At 34.7% G+C, this 22,795-nt stretch overlaps 1 protein-coding gene across 1 annotated transcript; it reads left to right on the top strand.

Annotated features, from left to right (window-relative positions):
- Positions 1–702: 702 nt before the first annotated feature.
- LOC149411863 (putative chitinase 10) lies at positions 703–22,167 on the top strand. The gene is made up of 24 exons (XM_089646258.1): positions 703–775; positions 2,427–2,609; positions 3,413–3,513; positions 3,605–3,864; positions 5,165–5,255; positions 5,382–5,567; positions 6,467–6,583; positions 6,678–6,821; positions 9,102–9,363; positions 15,785–15,967; positions 16,081–16,181; positions 16,281–16,540; positions 16,680–16,806; positions 16,905–17,090; positions 17,459–17,575; positions 17,698–17,841; positions 19,044–19,263; positions 19,371–19,471; positions 19,685–19,944; positions 20,289–20,415; positions 20,524–20,709; positions 20,848–20,964; positions 21,260–21,403; positions 21,730–22,167. The coding sequence occupies exons 1-24, from the start codon at positions 703–705 to the stop codon at positions 22,165–22,167; spliced, it is 4,128 nt and encodes a 1,375-aa protein (XP_089502384.1).
- Positions 22,168–22,795: the final 628 nt, after the last annotated feature.

The following is a 22,795-nucleotide window of genomic DNA, read 5'->3' as shown; positions in this document are numbered from 1 at the left end:
GTTTTTGGGGTGTTATGCCGTGTTGCGCTAACTCCTTCTTTATCCGACGTTTCGGACAGCGTTGCAGTGTCCATCATCAGGGCAGATCCCACATCTTCGGATCTACCGGATCTGCCCTGATGATGGACACTGCAACGCTGTCCGAAACGTCGGCTAAAGAAGGAGTTAGCGCAACACGGCATAAAACCCCAAAAACAAACAACAAAAAAGGATGTCATTATAATTGTTTGACAACACGAGGAATGTCCTTCACAAGAGATAACCAAAAACAATTGAGCGATTTTTTTTTCACAAAATCAAGAGATATTAATTTTTTATGCATGTTCCTCAGTAAGAACTCTGGTATTGAAAGGGTTAAGACGTTCAATGAACTCCATTTAAAAGTCTTGAATTTTTTCGTTGGTTATGTCTCAAAGTTGTGAAGTCAAATTTTTGTACGTAGGTAATAGAATATTATTATAGTTCGCTATGCTCAGTTAATAATAGCGGGCATTTTTAAAACAATGACGAATTGCACTTTAACGTGTTTTTATATTTTTACGTTTCGCTTCATTCAAGTATGTACGCTGAACGCATTGATTGAATATCCCTCAGATAAAAGTGTTTTATAGACCAATTTTCACTATAAATACGCTAAATTCATAAAACCGGATATCCAATCGTATAATCGTTCACTATTTGTTTAATACTAGAGTACTTAACATGTCACAAGTTTTGAAAATAGCAGCGTGCTTGGCTTTGCTAAGCATTTTTTCTACCTTGGCAGCAGCTGAAAGTGAGTATAAAAAATTATATCCATCTTATAAAAATCTTCACATTGACAACTTTATTTATTCGTACCATATTTATTAATTTTTCCATGTCCTAGTACTTAATATACGTGATGTGTTCGGCCTTTTATTATTTTTAAGACGAAAATATATCCTAAAATAATGTCGGAATCTTAACGACGTAAGTGCAGAAGGCATGTATAAAAATATGCGACGCGCTGCCCTTGTGTATTGAACTGACTTACGGTCGAATTTGCGTTGTCAAAAACACTAAAATAAAGTGCAAAATCAATTTGCCCTGACGAGCCTAGAATATCGATCTTTCCTTAAGGTTTATTTTAATTCATTCTGAAAAACGTTTTACTTAAATTTCAGATGTGTCTAAATTAATACTTCCGAAAATCACTAATTTACTGTCCAGAAAAAATATGGTGCGTTTATTAAAAATTTCAAACCATTCTTTCACATTTGGTTTAACTTTTTTTAATGTCTTCTTTTATACATTTTTAAATAATATTACTATTAAATTTATTTAAAAGGTTAAGCAAGTTCTACCGTATAATTATTATTACGCTTGGCAGCTGTTTCGCCTACTGAAGGCATCGTCGAACTGTGTTGAAGCCACGTACAGACGATCTATTTATATTACTTATTTATATTTAGTTACAATGAAAATCAATTTGTTTTCAATTTTATTATACTGATTTCAGAGTTAATTGCCGGAAAGTTTTTTTCATTATTACCATGAAAATTTTGCACACTTATTGTTTAAACTTAACTAAAGGTCGTTTTAGTGATTTTCGTTCTTTTTCGCGTGGTTTCAAACTAATAATTTGGATGACTCACTGGGTCACTCTCAAATAAATAAATAATAACAATCAAACTACAATCGTGAATGTGAATTTTTAGTGGGTAGGGGAAGGAGATGGGAAAAAGAAGGTGAGGAACTTCTTGTTTATTCAGATATGTTCACCAAACATGGCCAAAGCCGTTTCAAGCAACGTTATTTTTATTTTTAGTTTTGGTTTTTTTATGGGTTCAACTTTAATTATTTCCTTTTCTTTTGTTTCATTTGTACCATACATTAACATACAAAAATTATCCTGCTAAAAATTTGATGCCAATTTCCTGATAACATATTAGTCATTCAGAATATATCGAGATCACGTTTTCTTTTCATAATAAATATCACGACGGAATGCGACAATATATTAATATCAATATCAATATTTGTATGAACACGTGTTCCGAATACCTCATAAAGCAATCGCTTTGTTATGAACTCTGTCGATTCATTCGTTAAAGGCCTGCAGTCCCGTTTTTAACAGGAAACAGAATAATTTGACCAGATTTGTAATAAATGTACAGTATTTTAAATCAGTAAGTTTTATCAATAAGTAAGTACTACAAATGTATTTAACGAGTTATACTTACATGGTGTAATACAATGTTAAATTTTCGTGTAAAATTCCATTAAGGCGTTAATAAATAAATCATTTAAATAAAAGTGCTGGTATTAAAAATGAGCAAGTGAATCAATTCTTTGTGCTGTGAGTAGTGGTATTAAAAATAAGCATGTCAATAAATAAATTATTTGTGCTGTGAGTATGTAGTGGTATTAAAAATGAGCATTTTCAATTTTTTGTTATTTTTTAGATCGCGTTGTATGCTACTTCAGCAGTTGGGCCGTTTACAGAAAGAATGGCGGTAAATTCGACGTCGAAGACATTGATCCAACCCTCTGCACCCATCTGATCTTCTCATTTGTGGGTCTCGGCGATGGACCTTCAATCAAAGTTCTGGACCCATGGAATGAACTTTATACCGACGGCGGAAAAGGTATAACTTCCTAATATTTTGACCATATTCTTCATAAGTCTGGTGGCCAGTTTTGAAAAACTTTCCTTAAATGTCCCCAGTTTTGCTTATTTTTGACTGCTGTTCTCACCCACCAGAAGCCAGTTTTTTTCTTTAGGTCAACTATACTATACTTTGGGTCAACTATTCTTTAGGTCATCTATTAGGTCAACTAGTTGACCTAAAGAAAAAAACTGGCTTCTGGTGGGTGAGAACAGCAATCAAGAATCAGTCAAATATTATTCAATCATCCAATGATATTTGGAATTTAATAATATTATTCGTTAGGCAACAACTTGTCCAACATAGTTTCTCTGGGTTTTAATAATGTAAAAAAATTCAGTCAAAATGTTTTTAAAAAAAACATCCAAAATAACCTCGAAATGCATCGTTTATATATTGTGTACTTTTTTCTCGTTTCTCTGTACAACACCATATTTGATTAAGTTTTTCTCCTCAAACTTTTATATACATTGTGCTCTTTCTCTCATTTTACTGTAGATAATAATTTCTTACATTTATTTTTTCCCTTAAATTTACACGTAATAAATATTTTAAAGCTATATTTAGTTGCTTCTAAAGTTAATCTGTGAGAAATAGTTGGGGCGGGGTGAGTTCTCGAATTAATCTATATTTTCTAAATAAATAATAACAAATACAAAAAATGAAATGTCGACTATCTTTGAGAAAGGTAGAAAAAGCCACATTTTTTTTCCATTTCCTCAAATTTCCTCGTCAATATTCTGTTTTGTCTAAAATTCTAACCGATTGAAATTTTATTTTAGGTGCTTTAGTCAGGTTCAACAACTTGAAAATCAATGCCCCAGATCTTAAAACCCTGGTGGCTATTGGAGGAGATGGCGAAGGATCCGTCAAATACTCTCAGGTAAAACAAATAAATACCTAACTAATGAAAAATCCATATGCAATGAACGAACACCATTGGAAACCCATTAAAAAAATTATTTTGCTTCCAGGCCTTTGCTTCAGCAGCCAACCGTGAAATCTTCACCAAGAATGCCGTTGCCTTCATTCAACAGTACGGATTTGACGGTTTGGATCTCGATTGGGAATACCCTGGACAAAGGGGAGGGGCGGCTTCAGACAAGGAAGCCTATACAGAGCTTATCAAGACCTTGAGGGCAGAGTTTGATAAGTACGGATACCTCCTGACAGCGGCAGTGGCTGCCGCTGAATTCTCCATGGTTCAGTCTTATGATGCCAAGGCTTTATCAACGTAAGTCATTATTCGGGTCATTCTATTTTTATCAACATAAGTTTTTTTATTTTTTATTATATCCTTTATTTTTTCCCAATTTATATATTTCACATTACAAGTTTTATAATAAAAGGAAAGGGAACCCACTAAGGCGCAGCCTGTGCGTGGGTAATATAAGTTAATACATTAGATTTTTGTACCTAAAAATATATATAACAGTAAAAATAAAAAAAAACAGTAAGCATAATAAAGAAAAACGGTAGGATTATAATTAAAGTTAGTCTAAAAGATTGTGCAAGAGGTGCATATTAAAAATAAATCAAAGTAAAAATAAAGATTGTAAGATAATATATATGAATTAAAAGAACACAAAATAAAATAATAATAACTATACAGAAACAAAATAGAAAAAAGTAAAAATTAAATGAATAATGATTCAACATTTGCATTGTACAGCCACAACTTTAATTCTATAATAATTAATTTTAATTATTCAAGTCATTCTATTTTTATCAACGTAAGTCATTATTCAGGTAAATCTCTTTTCATCAACGTAAGTCATTATTCATGTCATTCTATTTTTATCAACGTAAGTCATTATTCGGGTCATACTATTTTATCCCTTCATTCCATGATAGCAGCTCATTTTCTTTTAAAATTTACTAAAGTTTATTAGGCAATATTACCTTGATCCACAATATTGCTCTTCAAGTATCTGAGGACTTTTCCCATCAAAGCAAATACATATTAGTACAACAAATACATATTGGTTAAACATATACATATTGGTACAACAAATACATATAGGTACAACAATTACATATTGGTACAACAAATACATATTGGTACAACAAATACATACTGGTACAACAATTACACATTGGTAAAATAAGTACATATTGTTACAACAAATACATATTGGTACAACAATTACATATTGGTTCAACAAATACATATTGGTACAACAAAAAACATATTGGTACAACAATTACACATTGGTAAAATAAATACATATTGTTACAACAAATACATATTGGTACAAGAAATTAATAGGTGATTAAAAATTAGTTATTCCGAATTTGAAATATGAGATCTACAAATAGCTATGGCCTTTAGTTTTTATTTCTGCGTCTTGTTCTGTTGCACGTTTCGTTAAAATTTATAGGTTTTATCTTCTTCTTCTATTATATATTACATTGATGGTAATAACCTTCAAAATAAGATAAAAATAAAATGTTGTTTTTGATAATTTTTTGTAATTGAATCATTTTATTTATTCATTTTTCGATGTAATATTAATTAATCTTATGTTTTTCAGGTATCTAGATTTCATTAGCATTATGGCTTACGACTTCCATGGAACTTGGGAGAAGGTGACTGGTCACAATGCCCCTCTATATACATCTGCTGTAGAAAGGGGAACATTTAACGAGAAACTGAACGTAGTAAGCATTAACTCTAAAAATAAAATACAATTTTCAGTGTTTTTATGGTGAAGAAAATTGTTGTGATCTAATTTTGATTGTTTCAAACAGGATGATAGCATCAAAGCTTGGATCGCGTACGGAGCTTCTCCTGAAAAATTGGTTATGGGTGTTGGTTTCTATGGAAGATCTTTCACTCTAGCCTCCACCTCCTGCAGTCTTCCTCGCTGCTCCATGTCTGCACCTGGATGGGCTGGACCGTCAACTGAACAAGCAGGTTTCATGGGATACAATGAGGTCAGCACTAATCGTCTGTATTTAAGTTGTGCATTCCTAATAAAGCTTTAAAACTGGTTGATTTTCGATTTGAGAGGCGGGTATGGGTGCCGCCGTCTTGAGAACCATTTATTGGATAAACTCTAATCAAGTCACTCACCCCAAGTTGTCTTTACATGAATACTGAACAAGTGTCCAACTACTCCCAACCGTCTGGAGACAGTGGGGTTATGACATCCTCAATTGGGGTATGCTGTGAGGCTTAAGGTTGTGGGAAGGGGATGTAAATGAGGAAGAGGAAGGTGGGGGAGTACCTGGCTATTCAGATCTGGTCACCAAACACAGCTAAACCCATTTTAAGCAACTTTGCATTTCTCAATGGTGGTTAAACAACAGAGCGATCTTTCACTCCTTTTCGCTATGTTTGGAAAGTTAACAGGGGTACCCGGTTTCATGGAGGTGAGATTTGTTTAGGTCTTGGCGGGGGATGCCTCTTCCCACCTAATTCGTGGCGGGCCGGATCACCGGACACTGGTTGAGTTAGACGTTTTGACTTCTCCAGCAGCACTGGAATGGATTCATACGTCCTGGACACACATAGCCCTATCAGATTCCTACCCACCCCTAGAACCTGATTCCATCCCAAAACTTCCTCTACTTTATTTACTTTAAAACTCCTCCAGACAGCTTCCCAAAGATGACGTAAGGCATGAGAGGAATTATTTTTCTTTGGGCCTCTTGTATGGAGTTAATGCCAAAATAATCTTACCTTTTCCGGTTTACTTCAGTTCTTAAAACTTTTTGAAGTTTCTGCTGTTCTCATTTTCCACAAAAACGTCAAACTTAAATAATTCTGGACTTCAACCACACTATTGGCTACTTCCTTTAATAATGTTTTATAATTGTATTTGTTATTTCAGATCTGTAAGCTTGAGCCTACTTCTGTCCTGAACTTCGACGAGGAAGCACAGGTTCCGTACCTTGTTAAAGGAGACCAATGGATCAGCTACGATGATCTACGTTCAGCCCAAGTTAAGGTAACATACATAACAACAGCTACACTGTATTGTGACTTTCTACTTTCAAAAATTTGAAAGATTTCAATTGTTCATTGATAAAATTTTCTTTCAGGTGGACTATATCCTCAATAATCAATTGGGAGGTGCTATGGTTTGGACCATCGACACTGATGACTTCAAGGGCGAGTGTGGAAACGGAGTGTTCCCAATACTTAATTTACTGAGCAATGGAATGAAACAAGGAACTAACATTGAAGTAAGTCGACAATTTATTTCTAATAGTTCTAATTTTCTCTTTTTTACCTTAACAGGAAGTGTTTTATGCTTTGGTAATGAGGATACCATTGCTCAATGTATCAATAATTATGTAAAAAATATCTTTTCTTCACTTATACAATTTTATACATATGCCCTTACAATTTGATATTTGTCTTCCTTTAGTTTTCCATTAATTGTTGCGCAACTATACAGCAATTGCTCAACTAAACTCTGCACATATTGTATTGTCGTTATCCCCATTAACCCTTAGGACGACCAACTACAATAACAGTTCAGTTAAATCATGACTACCTTTAGGTGCACTGCAATGTGCAGTGTGTAGAGCTTGGTTTTAGAAGTTTTGAACAAATTTCAACATTGTCCATGAAAATTAAAACGTAAAAAGTTGAGTAGATGCCTGTCAATTATTTCAAATATAATTTTCAATATTATATTTGGCTTTCAGATATTTACAAAATATTAGCCGTCTTTTAAGGGTTAAAAGAGGGTAGGATAGGGCGAATGCACACCAGGGTATATAGCACAGTCGATTGATAAAGGCTTTATCGATCACGTCGGTAACTTGTTATCTCTCCCGAGCATGAATGCAGATCTCCAATGCGTAAACAGCAGTTCACAACGACCAAGTGTTCTGAATGTATTCGATTTAAACGTTGTTTGTACGTTAACAATCTGAAGTGGTGCTCGCGAACGATGGCAAGTTACCGACGATATCGATAAAATCTTTATCGATCAATTGTGCTAGATACTCAGAGCAACTCTCCGCTACCCAATCGCACCTTCCCAAGCGACATGCAATGTCCCGAGGAGTGACTATGCAATCCCAGCGCTCTTCCGTTTCTCCTCCGGCAGCCCGACGCTCATTTTTTCTCAGGATCTTCGTGGTTTATCCCCTCTCCATAACTTACATTTTGTCGAGGCATAATCGGAAAGCTGCTTAAAGGTGCTGACGTCGGGTATATTAAGCGGTCGGGCCGATCGCCAGATGCATTCTCATTGGGACTGCCAGGCGGTTAGTGGAATACCTTCTCAGGATTTTTTTTTTCGTTACATAAATTTTATTTTCCACTGATATCACTGTAAATACTTGCATTACATTTATCCTCTACTTTTACAGCTCTTACCCAGAAGTCTTTTATGAAGGTTTGCGGCTTTTATTTTTTGTTTATTGTTACTAACACTTATCAATGGGTTGCTGTTTTAATTTTTCTTTTCGTTGTTTTATGTTATTTTAAGTACTTGCATACTGCTCACTAATCCCGCAGGCACGGACTTTGAAAGCATAAATGTTTCTCATAAGGGCGCCGTTGTGAAAGTGGTAAGGTCGCATCCAAAGTGCTCTTAATAGTAAAATTAGTACCTATTTTGGTCTTCTCAGACACATAAAAAATATCCATACCACCTATTTGCCATGACATTGCTTAAAACATATTCAGACTCTGGGGATCCGAATCAGGAACCTTTCTGACGATTTTTTGGCATGCACCCAACGTCTTTTTCCTTCAACTGTCGCTTAAATGTTTTCCTTCCTTATATTGTAGATCATCATCACTGACTTTTATCTAAAGGTAGGATTTGACCTCCTTCACAAATGTTCACTTCTTCCTCGATTTGTCTCTGGGTCGTATCCACTGAGGAATCCACTTGATCATTATTTTCAGGGTCTTGTGATCCGGCACCTCTCTTAGGATGACTAGTCTATCACAGTTTTTAAGACTTTGAAACGGAATATTACAATGGTTTCATACCCAATTGGTATTTCACGATCTAAGATGGCAAAATTTATTTAGTCAAAATGTGTGAGGCACATTTTTCGTTTGATTTATTGTTATTAATTAATTACGCGCTCTAGTGGGATTTTAAATTATATTTTACAAGTTTTTTTGTATCACTGAACTATTGTTAATAGTTTAAAAATTTAAACTTTTTTTAAATATAAACATACATGAAAAAAGTAAACAACATAGACATGTAATGAATTCATAAAAATGTTAACAGAACTAAGACTCATAATTAAATCTACGAGGTCACGCCGATGAATATCACCTCTCACATAAACAACGCTAAATTTCTGTACTCTCTACTATAACTCACCTCATAGGTCGATTTGTGAAGAAAAATAAAAGTAATGCAATAAATAATATTTATATTGATCTATGAGTAGTTTGCTTTTTTACTTTGTATTGTTGGCTCCGGGTACTCAATAGATTGATATATATTATAACACAAAATTAATTTTATATTTGTATGTTTAAAGGGGGACACAACTACATCTACAACAACGAAAGCACCGACAACAACACCGCTTGATCCAGTTCCAACAACAGCCGCTCCATCAGCAACTCAATCTACAACAACTCCTACCACCACAACCAAAGCCCCATCAACTACTGTTGCTCCAGGATCCTCGTTAACACCTTGCACCGGGTCTGGTTACATCAGGGATGCTACAAAGTGCAATGTCTTCTACGTTTGCACCTTGGTCAATAATGTTTACAAGTACCGCACCTTCACTTGCGGTGGAGTCCTCGTATTTGATACTAAAAATAATGTCTGCAACTACCCACAAAATGTTGTTTGCTGAAATCATAAAGATATGAAATAAAGTAACATACTAATCAATAAATTGTTTATTTTTATTCATCATCGCATGTGTTATGAAACCTACAAAGAAAGATGAATGGTATAAAAGATACAAAATCTCATGAACCAGACGGCCATGCCAAAAAATCACCTGACCAAAATGAATGTCTATAAAAATATACCTACTTAAATTAGTCAACGAATTATACATATTTAGATCTAACTATAAAAATAATAGTATATAATTTTAAAAAATTAAAAAAAGGGAATTGAAATTATAAAAACACACATTATTAAATAAATTCTTCCCTTCAGAAAAATAGCCAAAGTCAAAAGTAGTTGATGTACGGAGTAATGAAGATATTTTCGAATTACCATAAGAAATTAAATTAGAAGAAAATATAAACATGTTTGAACTTAAATTAAGAAAACATGTGATTGATTTATTTTTATATTTTTTAGGATAATTTTATCCTAAATTATAATACAATTTAGGATTGTATTATGACACAAACAACCATGTACTTATTGAAAATACCACAAATAGATACCTTTAAAAAACACTATTGCTGCATTCTATGCGAAGAATATCCCTTTTTGTACCCAAAGAATTTGAAACGTTGTCAAAATATCTACCTTAGTATGTTGATGTACAATACACGTGATATGGCGTCATCTTTATGGCTTGAAATTTGGCTTTTATGGTGCTACGTCATTGTCAAGAATACGTAGATGGGTGGAAGTAAGTAATCTATTTATTATTAACTATTTATGCCTCAGAATTGGCCCCCTTATTCTTGACAGCTGATAAGGAAATCATTTCTATAGATTAAGACAGTAATTCACCGGCTCATGGGCTTAGGAAGGAATTATGAATATTTGGTGACGAGAATTTTTTTAGGATTTACTTTAGATTACGTTGTGATTATGCTGTCTTCGTTTAAGTGAATCTCGAACACTTATGTTTGATGTGGATTATTTGATCACACACTGAGACTTGAATTATTTATTTTTAAATTCATTAATATTTTTAAAAGTGATTTGCACTTGACATCTACTTCGGCCTGCCTCTGCAACACTTCCAATGGGATATCTATATCACTACTGTATCCTATCATATAACATTATTTCCACATTGCCAGCCCATTGCAGTCGCAATTTTATTAAAGTCACATTATTTAAATTTAATCACATCCCTTACTAAGGGATTCCCAAAAGATTATCGAGTTCATGTGCCATTTTAAATTCTTGAAACCTTATTTTCAAGCGTTAATTAGTTTGTTGGAACAATTTTTTTTTTTTTTTTTTTTTTTTTCCTTTATTCATGAAATATTAATGTGTACAGTTTTTACATGCTTTTCGACTACCACACTAGACACACGCCCGTATTATGGTAGTCGAAATTTATATACATAGGTTTATATAATTATATAAATGTAATATTTGATAACTTGTTAATCTAAGTATTTTTTTTTACATGCAATGTATGTGTATAATAGGTGACACTTTTACTGGTTCCCAGTTCAGTAGATTGCTCAAGTGTACATCAACCGTATTTTAAACTGTTGATATTAATGAGATAAAATGAACACAATCAGCAAATAAATAGGTTACTTTACTTGTTAAAATAATGAAAATAAAGTAGAAATTATGAAAATGAACTTGTTGAAATAATGAAAATAAAGATTAATTAATTAATTATTAAACTTTTTTCTTTACAGAATTGAATGAAAAAACAAAAATGACTAATAAAGAAAATGAGCTTAATTTAATGATGGCAGGCATTCCTTGAAAAAGTTCCTTCCCTTTATAAATAACCAATTTTGAACACTTATGACATACAAATTGTGAGTTTTTGATTTTCTGATATCAATACTCAGCGAGTTGAATATTTTGGGAGCAATATAAGAAAACTGCCGCTGGGCGAAAGCTGTTTTCGTTTGGGGAATTTTACAATTTAGGTGTGACGAGTAACGGGTGTTAATTTTTTGTTGTGTTTTATTCACCAAGTCATTTTTCCGTATGTATATGAGAATGGTCTTAACATATAATTGTCGAATATCTAATATTCTGAGTTTTCTAAAAAGTGGTTCTGATGGGTTTGTTGGCTTACATTTGAATATTATCCTTAGTAACAGTTTTTGAATTAAAACCATGGGATGAAGAATCGTTTTTGCACAACCTCCCCATCCCACTATACCATATGTAGTAATTGATTGAAAAAGTGCAAAGTATACACATCTTAGTGTTTGTAGGTTAAGGATAGATCTGAGAGAGTAGAAAATGTAGCATAATTTGCGAAGCCTTTTTGTTGTAGAATTTATATGGGCCTCCCATCGCAGTTGATTGTCTATAATGACCCCCAAGTACTTAATTTCGTTTGATATTATAAGGTTATCGCATGAACAATTTTTGTGAGGTGATGTAGCCATGTTGAATTTCTGTGAACATGAATGTATGGTAAGTTTATGATAGTTTTGAGGGAGATTAGGTTTGCGTATGGAAAAAAGTAAGTATTTAGTTTTCTCAATATTTAGAGTGAGGAGGTTGGAATCTAACCAGTGTTTTATTTCATTTATACCATGATTTGCTTTTTCAAATGTTGAATTCAAATTTTCATCTGCAAATATTATAACCGTATCATCGGCAAAAGATATTATAGTGCCACCAGTATCCAAATTGCAATTGTGAACATTGGTTTGTTCGTTAAGGGTAGGACGCAACGTCTCAAACATAAAAAAGGGCAGTAATTATTTATATACAATAACCAGTTTATTTTAGATTACAAAAAGAGAATTGGTTGTTGTTAAGAAAAGATTCCCAGGGAGTATCAGAGCTTGGTGCAACGACCGTCGGCTTTAAGCAATTTCGCATTAATCTTAAATACAATTAACACTCTCCGGAACTGTAACAAAGAACAACGTACTTATACATAGCTCAGCTATTCACCAGATACCACTTTGGAAACAAGAATTTCTAAATTCATCCGTCCTGTTTCCTTTAGGATTATTTAGTAATAATGGAATATAGAATTACATTTGGCGCCAAGGAAATTTTATATTGTGGCCGCCCTCAGATCAATTGAGCCATCATCATCAGTTTTCATCTTCATAGTGAAGTTGAATAACCTGCAAATCGAATATTTTCCCATTGAATTGCTGCAATGCATTTCGTCAAGATTCAATGGCTCCAGTTATAAAACAAATAGTTGATTAATCTGTGTTTTGCTGAGTTCATCAAATACCCAAGGAGTGCTAAGTAACAAAGCTAGTAATAATCTAACTGCAATTCAAAATATCTTTTAATTTTTGATCCTCTTACCTGTATTAAGTCTGTAATTGAATAATAATCTGTGTACTGGTACAGGTGGTCAAAAGTTTACTTGTGGTATAAACGAATGAAAAAGCTTTAAAGACAAAGAAGACCGAAATTCTTCAATCGTACAAAGTAAATAAGCTTTTCGATTCTATCGCGTTGTGTATGTGGTTTGTCGAAGAGATTGGATTTGAGTTTGGCTCAGTCGAGTTCATCTAGTGGTCTATCCAAAGATTTGGGTTTTAATACTACAATAGAGCAATTTCCAAATTAACTTTTTCGAGTGCGATATTGTTCCTTCAAACTTCCGATGACGTTGCTGATTTAGGAGATGATTATCGTGAATGTTCAAGAATGCAGTTATCATATGGCCGAACCAGTTAGTTATTTTTGTAAGTACAATAATAGCACATTCTACGCCCAGATAAACGTATTTTATGAGGGTGCTTTAAACATCTTATATTTTATCAAATTCCAAACGGTTGCAAGAAAATTAGTTTATGATGTGTCCATAAAAAACAGTTGAAAACAAAGGCTCGTTTTTATGATCTAAAGATTATCTTGAATTTTTGTAAAATTTTATGGACACGTACTTATTCAAACGATTTATTGTGTTTGTGTTTTTTTTTTCGATGTTAATATCAATTAATGGTTTCTACTAAATCAGTCTACGTAAAATTTTTGAAACTTTTGTGAAAACTTCACTGATTTGTAAGATAAAGTTCTTCTCATCAACCTTTCCACCTACTTCCAAATCAAATAATGAAACATAAACGAAGCCAATTAAAAGAATTTTTTTAGCAAAATTTGCCGCTTTCTTTGGATTATACAAAAAAATCCAGGAGGTATGGAGTGGTAGTCCAATGCAGTTCCTAACATAAATTAGTCTGTGCTGAGTTGACCAATGCGTTAGATTCTCATCCAGATATCGTGGGTTCAATTTATCAGCTGTCTAAGTCCTCTATCATTGCACAAGTAACATCTTGCGCTTTTAATGATGGTTGTAGGAGATTTTCAAATAATGTCAGGTTATTCATGACCCGGGAAATTTTTCTTTCTTTAAAAAGATAAAATGAGAAAGATACAAAGACTTTTAGGAAAAACACAGCAAAAATAAAAAAAAAATAAAAAAATGCAAACGTTTTAATGATAACTTACTTAAGAGACAAACTACATTACAATACAGACTTAGAATACAATTATGATATAAAAATTGACAAAAAAAACACGGAATTGTTTAGTTTATTGAATAAAGGCATCTAAATTTAAACAATAAAAAAAACACACAATACTTAAAATCAATGAAAATAAACTAATAGTCATTGGGCACCAGAACAAGAACCACGGGACAAATAATTATCCCTAAACTCAAAACAACACCATTACACATACTCAGTCATTAAATGTTTTAACAAACTCCCTAAAGAAATACAAGCAGATAATTTTTTTTTAAATTATCCTAAAATACACTTTACCTCAAACTAATTTGGTTTGTTTGGTATATTATTTGTTATATCTGCCTTACTTTGCAGATTTAAGTGTTGGGAACTCTTTGTAAAAAGTAAAAGGTTCTACTTATAATTGTGTTTATTTACGTTACAAATAATAGGTCTGGATTTAGCTACACTGTTCATTACCCGAGGGTTGGTAATTCTCTGGTTCGAGAAGCTTGCTCCCTGTCAATCCCATCTCACAAGTAATTGTTACACTCTAGCGACATCTGTCGGGCTCTGGAGTAAGCTTTATGACTAGCGCCATCTATCGCTTAAATACTCAACTTATTACCATACATCACAATTATTGTAAAAAATATCAGTGTTAAAAATATTTGTATACAATATACACGGTACTTTTAAAAAAATATATTTAATTTATTTTTGCAATATTTAGCGTATAGACATCTGTTATTATACACATGTTTTCATAATTTTAAAGTATATATGTATGGTAGTATTCCCAAAATTGATTAATGTAAAAAAATTAAAACGACACTCCCTCCGTAAACACGAGTTATTCTCAATTAGGGAGGTGTTAATGAAATAAACAGCTCAGAACTTGTTTTGTTTGCATTGCTTATATGTCTATCATTTTCGATTTATATTATTTTATTTATTTTCATATAACCTAATCGTTGATAATTATTTATGGTAATTTCTGATAATTTTAATCTATTTTTTTGTATGAAAATGTAGGAATTATATTTCAATAAAGGAACAATAAAATAAAGTTTAAAAAAATAACAGGAAAGTTTCCAGAGAATTTTATATATTAGAAATAATTAAAGAATAAAACGTATGTTTATATTAGACCATAAGAAGTGGAAATATTTTAAGTTAAGAGTGTACTCGTCCCTCCGTTAACATTTCTGTTGCGCTACAGTACCTACCTCAGGAGTCAAAATAGCTAAAGTTAGCGAGTAAGACGAGGCGATATACAATAACATAAATATATGCAATTTGGGATGCTATATGGCGTAAACTGTAAAGTCAAAAAGTGTACATAATTCTAAGGCGTTGAGAGATGTGAAAATTCTTCAAATTTGTCGCAAATCTTAGTAAATAAAACGAGTACCTTAACAAATTTAAAATAATACATCACCTTCACGGGTTATTTTGATAATATGATGCTGGTTTGGGTAATCTTGAACATAAATATCTTGCAATTTCTAGTCGATAATACTCCAATAAAACCGGCTGAGATAGTGTGCAGATTTTACAACCCGCTTTTACCTATAAAATGGGAACTTTTTTTGCAATTGTCACTCATTGTCTTGTTCGATTACAACAGAAGAACATCCAATGGCAAAGTTTTTAGTACTAGTAGTAAGCTTCGTGCTATTGAGCATTTTTGCTTCTGAAACTGCGGCAGCCAGTAAGTGTTTATAAAATTAAATAGTGTTTATTTATTTTACTTGCAAGTGTTTGGCTTAGTCGTTGTATAAGTGTGGTGAAACTAATTCTAAAGATTCTTTTTCGTGTGACAATGATAAGACGCTACCGTCATGTTGCTTTTCATTTTATAAATGGATTTTTTTATTTCCAGAGCGCATGGTATGCTACTTCGGTAGTTGGTCCGTCTACAGACAGAATGGAGGCAAATTCGACGTAGAAGATATCAACCCTAATCTTTGCACCCATCTTATGTTCGGATTCGTGGGACTCAGCGCAGAGCCAGGAATCAGGGTGCTCGACCCATGGAATGAACTTTACGCGGATTACGGAAAAGGTGAAAACAAAATACTGACTAATCGACTTTCATAAATTTATTATCATATCTATGAGAGTACTCCAAACTTTTCTAAGAATAATATTTAAACAATGTTAAACCAATTCTTTTAGGCGCTTTCGTCAGGTTCAACAACTTGAGGCTCAGGAATCCAGCTCTTAAGACCATCGTAGCTATTGGAGGATGGAACGAAGGATCCATCAAGTACTCTCAGGTAAAAATTTCTTATAAACTTTTTAGTTTCCTTTTACTCCGATTCGGTAAACAATTTAATGTTTTTCACTACGACGTTAATATATATTTTTATTTCCAGGCATTTGCAACAGCAGCCAACCGTCAGATCTTCGCCAACAACGCCGTTGCCTTCATTAAGCAGTACGGATTCGACGGTTTGGATCTGGATTGGGAATACCCTGGACAAAGAGGAGGAGCGACCACAGATAAGGAAGTCTTCACAGAACTCATCAAGACCTTGAGGACAGAGTTCAACAAGCATGGATACCTTCTAACAGCGGCCGTGGCTGCCGCTGAATTCTCCATGATTAAGTCTTACGATGTCGAGGCTCTGGCAGCGTTAGTTATTTCTCTATTTTATATTTACACTGCACAGTAAACCTTCCGGAATCTCAGTGAATCTATGCTATCACTGGGGATCCCATTTGGGTTTTTTTAACCAAAGAAGAGAACGTAATATTTATGTTTGATATTTTAGTAACCTGGACTTCATCAACGTGATGACTTATGATTTCCACGGAGCCTGGGAGAATGTGACTGGTCACAACGCACCTTTGTACGGAGCATCTGTTGAAAGGGGAACTGAAAATGAAGGACTGAACGTTGTATGTATCGTTTTGAAAATAACTGAAAATTTTTAATGATTTTGTTGTAAAAGAAAACATTCAGTACTCATTATTTACTGACCATATTTTTTAACCAGGATGCCAGTATCAAGACATGGTTGAAATACGGAGCACCCGCCGATAAGCTGGTCATGGGAGTGGGTCTGTACGGAAGAACTTTCACCCTGGCTTCAACTTCTTGCTCCCTTCCCCGCTGCGCCATGTCTTCCGCTGGATGGGCTGGACCTACCACTGGAGAACAGGGTATCTTGGGATACAGTGAGGTTAGCTTGTCTACTATAATTATGTGATAATTATCTGCTTATTCTTTTCCCAAGTATAGGAACAATAATATACATCCTGGTGTTCGTTTTTCTTCATGGGCCTTCTGGCAACAGGCTTTGGATAAAGGCTTTTTTTTAAATATCTCCTTTTTGTCGTTTATTGGCTGCCACTTTCTCTACTCGTCAAGATAGCCTTGTCTAAAGATATTGACTGCTTTTAAAGATGATTTAAAATAATTTATTGTATTTCGATAAGAATTGTCTATCGTAATCCTATTGAGACTTGAATAAGTAACATTTTTTAATAACATCTTCCTTGATGTGCAGATGATGCTAACATTATTTTAATGCGAATATTGTTATTACAGATCTGCAAAATGGAATCCACTTCTATTGTGAACTACGACGAAGAAGCACAAGTTCCTTACCTCATCAGAGGAAACCAATGGATCAGCTACGACAATCTGCGTTCAGTCCAGATCAAGGTAACCTAGACCACAACATTTAATATTTTCGATTGAACATTCTAATTTCCACTAGTACCCTTAGAAACTTTTCTAAATATTACTTACGATTGTGTTCATTGATTAAATTGTTTTTTTATCAGGTGAACTACATCCTTGACAATCAATTGGGAGGCGCCATGGTCTGGAGTGTGGACACTGATGACGCGAAGGGTGATTGCGGAAATGGATTCTTCCCTCTCCTTACCCTCTTGAGCAACGGAGTTAAAAACGGAATTAACACTGGAGTGAGTAGCTCATTTTATACCTCTTATTATAATAGTGCAGATTCAGAAATAAACAATATGTCTTCATGTATGTTTGCTTATATGATACTGTACGAGAGCAAAGCACCCACGTTTGGAAATTGTTAAGAGGCTGAATGTTAAATGGGGGAAAAGGCTGGGAAAGTTTGGGATAGTTACTTTTGGTTTCTAGAAATGGTTAAAACTTTTTTGAAGTAATGTTTCGATTCGGAATCTTGCTCTCTGAGGTTTTTTTCGATTTTGGATCGAGCTGCAATTATTACATCATGTATCATTTTGGTTACGTCCTGTTGATGGCCACCCTTACATTTTTTTTGTTAAAAATTATTTGTATATCTTCTTAATTATGTTGTAAAAGTCTTAGCTAAACATTATATTTTCTTTTTAAAGGGTTCATCTCCAGTCACAACCACTGTAGCGCCAATAACAACAACTACAATTGAAGCAACAGCTGCTCCAGTTGAATCCACAAATGCAGTTCCAACCGCAGCGCCAGCAATCACAACTGTAGGACAAAATGTACCTTCAACACCCAGTAAGTATTTTTAAGTTTGTATTTATTTTCATTGTATTCCATGCTATTTGAGCTTTGAATTTTTCCAACCGTCTTAAAGGCTTTTGTATCAAAGAACACGTTTGCGTCAAACAAACGCCAAATCAATTAACGTTGTTCCCTAAACAAACTATGTCTATGTGGTTTTTTATGTGAATATCGCACAAGAGTCCCAACTGCACACAAACTTCTGGAGCCAGTGAGAATATGGCATCTCCCAATTGGACTATGTTGTGAGGCTGAATGTAGTGGATATGGGAAGGAAGTGGAAAATAGAAGGGTGAGAAAGTATCTGGCTATACAGAACTGGTCACCAAACACACCTTGAGCCATATCAAGCAACTTTTCAATTCAATGTGTTAACGACATTAGCAAAACTCCGCACGAGAAGACTTGAAGTTTCTTCCAAGGCGTAGGTATTCGTTAGAATTGCTGTGTGGAGGATTTTAGAATTTTTGAATGACGATAGAACAAATGCATCAAAATCAAACCTAAATCAAGTCTATGTTTTAAAGACAGCAATTACTGTTAAATTAAATTTATATGAACCTGTGAAACGAAGTACCCGATTTTACACAGACAATGGTTTTTTGGTATGTTAATTGAATCCTGCCAATGTAAAGACAACTAGTCTTCTCAATTCTCAAAATGTTATTTTTTCTTTTCAGAGAAAATGGTGTGCTACTTTGGCAGTTGGTCCGTCTATAGACAGAATGGAGGCAAATTCGACGTAGAAGATATCAACCCTAATCTTTGCACCCATCTTATGTTCGGATTCGTGGGACTCAGCGCAGAGCCAGGAATCAGGGTGCTTGACCCATGGAATGAACTTTACGCCGATTACGGAAAGGGTAAGAACAAAATACTTGAATTTTGGTCCAGGAAATAATGATAATAATGAAATATGGAATGTATGGATATAACCGAACATAACCTCAATTTTTATAATTTATTTCAGGTGCTTTCGTCAGGTTCAACAACTTGAGGCTAAGAAATCCAGCACTTAAGACCATCGTAGCTATTGGAGGATGGAATGAAGGATCTATCAAGTATTCTCAGGTAATTTTGCATTACATATTTTATGTAGGACCGCATAGAAGCCACAGCTCCCTATTATGGAATTCGCAACGACCAGGTAGCGTGTAATGCGATTGCCTTCATGAATGCCATTTGGAGTCAACCATCTGTATGTTAACTGATAAAGTAAATTCCCTTTTACATTAGATTACAATTTAAAGATTTTTGCTTATGTTCTTAATACATTAATTCCAGGCGTTTGCAACAGCAGCCAACCGTCAGATCTTCGCCAACAACGCCGTTGCCTTCATTAAGCAGTACGGATTCGACGGTTTAGATCTGGATTGGGAATACCCCGGACAAAGAGGAGGAGCGACCACAGATAAGGAAGTCTTCACAGAACTCATCAAGACCTTGAGGACAGAGTTCGATAAGCATGGATACCTTCTAACAGCAGCCGTTGCTGCCGCTGAATTCTCCATGATTCAGTCATACGATGTTAATGCGCTGTCAACGTGAGTTATTTCTCTAATACAGTCCATTGTGATATGAATTAATAAAGAAATATTGAAAAAATATCAGAACAAGGAAAAACGTCAGTCAAGAGATATTTATTATGAAGCTTTAAACAGTCAATGGTCGATACATTATCGTAATGCAGTTGCATTGCGTTATTGACAAACATTTCATTAGTTGTTCAGTTCATGTGACCTTCTACGATTGACCTTCTACGATTAGTAACGTGTGAATGGGTTTCTAAGGTGTTGTAACCGAGCAGATCAGTTAAGGACAATGAATGCACTTCTATTTCATAAGAAACACTGATTATTAAATCACATGTATTAATTGTATATTTTAGATACCTGGACTTCATCAACGTGATGACTTATGATTTCCACGGAGCCTGGGAGAATGTGACTGGTCACAACGCTCCTTTATACGGTGCATCTGTTGAAAAGGGAACTGAAAACGAAGGACTAAACATTGTATGTATCGTTTTGTAAATAACCGAACATTTTCAATGATCGGGTGATTACAAAGTAAAAAAGGACATTCAGTACTCATTATTTACTCTCCGTATTTTTTCGATCCAGGATGCCAGTATCAAGACATGGTTGAAATACGGAGCACCCGCAAGTAAACTGATCATGGGAGTTGGTCTGTACGGAAGAACTTTCACCCTGGCTTCAACATCCTGCTCCCTTCCCCGCTGTGCCATGTCTGCCCCTGGATGGGCTGGAGCTACCACTGGAGAGCAGGGTATTTTGGGATACAGTGAGGTTTGTATATTTTTATTTAGATTCGACGCTAACATATATGATAATGATATTTTTCTTCTTCATAACCCTCCTGGTATCCAAATTATTCTGTTTCATCCGTCCATCTGTTCTGTTGATACAAATATTTTGTTTTTACAGATCTGCAAGATGGAATCCACATCTTCTTTATACTATGATGAAGAAGCACAGGTTCCTTACCTCATCAATGGAAACCAATGGGTCGGTTACGATAATCTGCGTTCAGTTCAAACCAAGGTAACCCACCATATTTAATAGACTGTCATGAACCATCATCATAGGCCGATTTCAGGGTTGGTTTTATCTGCTTCTCATTTCTCGTCTTGCAGTATTCACTTGTTCAGAGTCTGTAAGAGGAAAATTCAAATGTTTACAAGAGAAAACTGGGAGTATTGATTGCGAAATTCTACACTTTTTCAGGTGTGTCCTTGTGTTTCTGAAAAGAGCGTCCACGACCGCACTTATAATGCACATTTAGACTTTAAAAATAATTTCATATCCATTATTAATTCTATTTGTTGATTTTCTCCAGGTGAACTACATCCTCGACAACCAGCTCGGAGGCGCTATGGTCTGGAGTGTGGATACTGATGATTCGAAGGGTGATTGTGGAAATGGATTCTTCCCTCTCCTTACCCTCTTGAGCAACGGAGTTAGAAACGGAATTAACACTGGAGTAAGTAGCTTGCTGTATACTCAATTTATACTTTCAAAAATAATCAGATTCAAGATGAAACGACACTTCAAACAATTTTATTATAAACTCGTCTATTATAAATAAGTCCTCGGCGTTCCCCGAGATTTACACTGATATTTTTTTTATCTTATTTTGATTTAATATAAATAAAAGATAGCCACTCTTCTTTATATACATAGAAGATAGGTAGATATAAATGTGATAGATATCTGCTACACCTAAACCGTCCATTTCATTCAAACGATTTAGAATAAAATAAAAAATTTCATTAAATATGTCACATCTAACAATTCCTCTATTTACAGAGTCCAACAACCACAACTGTAGCTCCAACTGCAGCTCCAACCGCAGCTCCAACCGCAGCTCCGACCGCAGCTCCAACCGCAGCTCCAACCGCAGCTCCAACCGCAGCTCCAACCGCAGCTCCAACCGCAGCTCCAACTGCAGCTCCAACTGCAGCTCCAACTGAAGCTCCAACCGCAGCTCCAACCGCAGCTCCAACCGCAGCTCCAACCGCAGCTCCAACGGCAGCTCCAACGGCAGCTCCAACTGTTGCTCCAGAAGCGTCTTCATCACCTTGCACTAAGGCTGGTTACGTCAGGGATGCAACCCAATGCAATGTCTTCTATTTGTGTACCCTGACCAACGGAGTTTACAAGTACAGCACCTTCAAGTGCAGTGGAACCCTCTTGTTTGATGCCACGAAGAACGTTTGCAACTGGCCAGCTAGCGTTACTTGTTAAGTTCTTACAGAATTTCTGTTAATATAAATTGTTTTGAGTTCTCAGTCATAAACATTGTACCTTATTTTTCGATTATACTTGATTTTATAAAAGTCGAATAAATTTTTGTTGTTTTGACTAAAAGTCTAGATTTTATTTCATACATTTAATTTTTATTCTTTATTAGTGAGTATTTTCTCTTCGTATTTTACATGAATAACAGTATTCAATCTACAATTTTGTGCAATATGCAAATGGGATTCTCTCCTAATGTAAGCTGATGCTTGTGCTTAGGAAATGTATTACTTGAAAATGAAAATGAAATGTGATTACACGTGAATCAAACAAGTATGTGCGTCGAGAAAGAGTTGCGTGGCTGTCCACTGTCCAGTCAATCTTCTTTGCTTACCTCTACGGGTGAAATGCATAGGTAAAATATCACAGTCCTTTAAATTTTCTATTAAACCATCTATATACTCACGGACGACCCTAAGCGGGCGATATTGAAGCAGTCCGCTCCGGGCGCCGAATTTTCAAAGCGCTGATAATACCTAACCTAACACATCACCTTTGAGATTATTTTTATAAAAACCGCGCTACATAAAAATTTAAATCATCCAAATACTATTGATTACGGTGGTCACCCACC

This window comes from Hesperophylax consimilis, chromosome 24 (genome assembly GCF_061612785.1).
Source record: "Hesperophylax consimilis isolate HC1 chromosome 24, BYU_Hcon_1.0, whole genome shotgun sequence".
Classification (NCBI taxonomy): Eukaryota; Metazoa; Arthropoda; class Insecta; order Trichoptera; family Limnephilidae; genus Hesperophylax; species Hesperophylax consimilis.
This window is presented reverse-complemented; position numbering and strand designations above follow the sequence as displayed.